This window comes from Vidua chalybeata, chromosome 22 (genome assembly GCF_026979565.1).
Source record: "Vidua chalybeata isolate OUT-0048 chromosome 22, bVidCha1 merged haplotype, whole genome shotgun sequence".
Taxonomy (NCBI): domain Eukaryota; kingdom Metazoa; phylum Chordata; class Aves; order Passeriformes; family Viduidae; genus Vidua; species Vidua chalybeata.
Window position 1 is genome coordinate 5,338,832 of NC_071551.1, and position 3,074 is coordinate 5,341,905.

The 3,074-nt window shown below is 48.2% G+C and overlaps 1 protein-coding gene across 1 annotated transcript; it reads right to left on the reverse strand.

The window, feature by feature from the left end:
• Nucleotides 1-217: 217 nt before the first annotated feature.
• On the reverse strand, nt 218-3,074 carry LOC128798932 (transcription factor HES-5-like). Its single transcript, XM_053962904.1, has 3 exons — nt 1,877-3,074; nt 1,550-1,730; nt 218-1,421 (listed from the first exon to the last, which is right to left on the reverse strand). Exons 1-3 carry the CDS (start codon nt 1,937-1,939, stop codon nt 1,180-1,182), a joined length of 486 nt encoding a protein of 161 aa, XP_053818879.1. The 5' UTR covers nt 1,940-3,074; the 3' UTR covers nt 218-1,179.

Consider the following 3,074-nt stretch of genomic DNA (forward strand, 5'->3'; position numbering starts at 1 on the left):
TGGACTAAGTTTGTGAATAAATGGTGTGGAAATAGGACTCAGGTTCTGGGCAGGTGCAGGACATTGCTGCTCAGGTGAGGGGTTTTGGGACAGGAGGGGCAGTGACTGAGGAAATGCTCAGTAGGATTCTGCAGGAATCTGTGTGGCAGGAGCACTCCTTGAGGTTTGGGGTGACTCACATGGTGGGATTCACGAGAATATACAGAGTAAACATGAAAGGGAGTTCTTTGAGCTTTACGAGAAACCCATTTCTTCAGAACTATGTTAACCTTTCTCAGGGGTGTACGCAGCTGCACATCCTTCAGATGGAGAGACCCACACAGAAGTTGCACACAAATGCATTTTATTGCTCTCTACACACACAGAGACGCATACACAGTATGCAGATGAGCCATAGGGCAGTCTCAACACTGGGAGAAACACCATCCACCAGGAATTCAACCACTCAATACAGATAAAAATCATTATTATAATGAAAATGCTAAAAAAGCATAGCTTACACCCAAAATGTATAACATTGACAAATCAAGCCTGTTACCTACTATTTTCTTTAACATAAAGCAATAACATACTCTTTTTCTAAATTGAAAAAAGCATCAAATAGTAGAAATATTCCACATAGTTTCCTAACTCCTGGTCATCCCTCACACTGTATATACAGGACTATGAAAGGGCCATGGGGGAGAAATCCAAACCAAAACCAAACCCATTTTTGATGCTGCACAACTGCTAAGCAAACAGAGTGAAATACTTTAACCAAGTGTGCATGAACCAAAGGGAATAAATTTATCCTCCGGGGTGACTGAGCCAACCAGAGTTGTCAGTCAAGCCAGAGCAAAGCTGATGGCTCTTTCTGGGAATATTAGAGAAAATCTCCTACAACAATTCCTGTCCATCACAACTGTAACATTTACAAACACCCTCCTTCATTCTGAAGACATTGCCCCTGCTCGGGCAGCACTGCACCAGTGCCTACACAGCTTCAACACTAAACAGAACACCTCAGCTTTTGCCAGAGGATCCCAAAAAAAGTCAAAAGCATGGCATTCTCTCATACATAAATAAAACACGGGGGGAAATAAAATTCCCTACAGGAGAGAGGATCAGAGCTGGACTATCAGATGCAGTCAGATCCTTCCTCTGGACTGTCACAGGTCCGTGCAGTGAGGACTCCCCCGACTACCAGGGCCTCCAGAGAGGGCTGCTGTCCTTTGGAGACACTTGCTTCAGGGCACTGGCATTCCCAGGGGAGAAGGAGACTTCTGGAGCTGCTGATTGGCTCTTCTGGAAGTGACTTAAAAGTTTGGTCTGTGTTTCAGTTCGGACTTTGTGGAGAGAGAGGAAATAGAAAGCTTCTTGCAAGCACCTGGAATAGCCCTCTCTGAAGTCAAACTGGGAGCTTTTATGGAAGGATCCTGCAGCTGGAGAAGGGAAGAAAAGAGGGAGAGGGAAGAAAGAATAGTTTAGAACAGCTGTCCATGGCTCGAGATTCATACAACAGCGACAAATTTGCAGTAAAATGGAGACTGAAAGAAAACTCAATACTTACTCTTCATCTGCAGCTGGCTCTGCTGCTTCAGGTAGCTGACAGTCATCTCCAGGATGTCGGCTTTCTCCAGCTTGGAGTTGGGCTGGTGCCTCTGGAACTCCTTCTCCAGGAGCAGTTTCAGCTGCTCGATGCTGCTGTTAATCCGGTCCCGGCGCATTTTCTCCACCACCGGCTTCCTCAGCTGTAAAAAGCGAAGGAAAAGAGACCTGTTATTAAAGGATCCTCTCCCTGACACTCCGCAGGGCTGTTTGTTGCCCACCCCTGCTCCTCAAGAGAGCGAGGCAAGGTCTCAGCTGGTGTAAACTGCTCTGCTGTGCCTGTACTTACTTTGTTTTTCTCCTTTGGTGTCAGCAGGTTGTCGGGCTCCAAGAAAACGGTGCTGGGAGCCATCTGTCCTGAGCAGAGAGGTCTTGGAGTGGAATCCAGGAGAAACGTGTTGCTGGAAGCTGCCTGTACCCGATATTTATACTGTCCGAGCTCGGGGCGAGTGTGTGGGTCTGCGGCTCGGTGGCGTTTCCCACACTCGCCAGCCAATCCGAGCCACGGGCTGCACAATGGGAGAAGCAGCTATTCTTGCATGCTCCAGTGGCAGTGAATAGCCCGCGGATAATGACCTTCTCCCAGATGAGCAGGTGGGGAGTGTGTGCTCCCTGAAAGGCTGGGATCAGAGTTACGTGTCAGGAGCTGGGAAAGAGCTGCCCTTCAACGGGAAAGGCTGCTGACTAATGCCGTGGATCAATAGCATTCCAGGGGCAGCCCGGGGTTCACATGCGGGAGGAGGAGGAAGGAGGAGGCAGGAGGAGGTCAGCTGCCGATGGCGGGAATGCTGCTCCCGGGAGCGCGCCCAGGCACACGCTGCAGCAGGCACAAGGCACACGCACACGCCAGCAGCTCCTGGGCGACCAGAAATTCCTCAAATCCACTAACCTGCTTTCCACAGTGAGCCACCTGCGGTTCTCCCACAGGTGACTCTGCCACCAGCTTTGCCCATGGGAAGCAGAAAATGGCTTTCCCGCTTTGACTCACTGCAAATTAAAACATTCAATTTTAAGTACACACAATTATTGAAAACATTTTCTGGGTTGATCCTTGTTCCCTTCCCTCAGAATCTTTTGCAGCCCTTTAGAAAAACCTCAAGCCAAGTCATAAGCACTTTATGTTTCTGTTTCCAAATTACCTGCAAGGCAAATACTTGTGCAGAAGGGTCTCGGGATTGTTTCAGGGTCAGTTCGGTATCACATGCTGCCTCTTTCTTCCTCCCCAAAACACATTTTACTCTAATTATTTTCATTTAGTCTAGAAATAAAGGAAAACTGGGTGCAGAAGAGATTTCTATCCTCATAAACTTATCAGAAATCAAATTCCTGATTCCTCATTATTCTCCCCTGGGCCAGTTGCTGCGTTTGACGCACAGGCTGTGCTCAGGCGGTGCCTGCAGCTGGGAGAACTGACAGTCTGATAAAAACACAGCCAGGGATTCCTGCTGGAAAACTTGAACCAGATCTGCCAGCAATTTATCCATCAA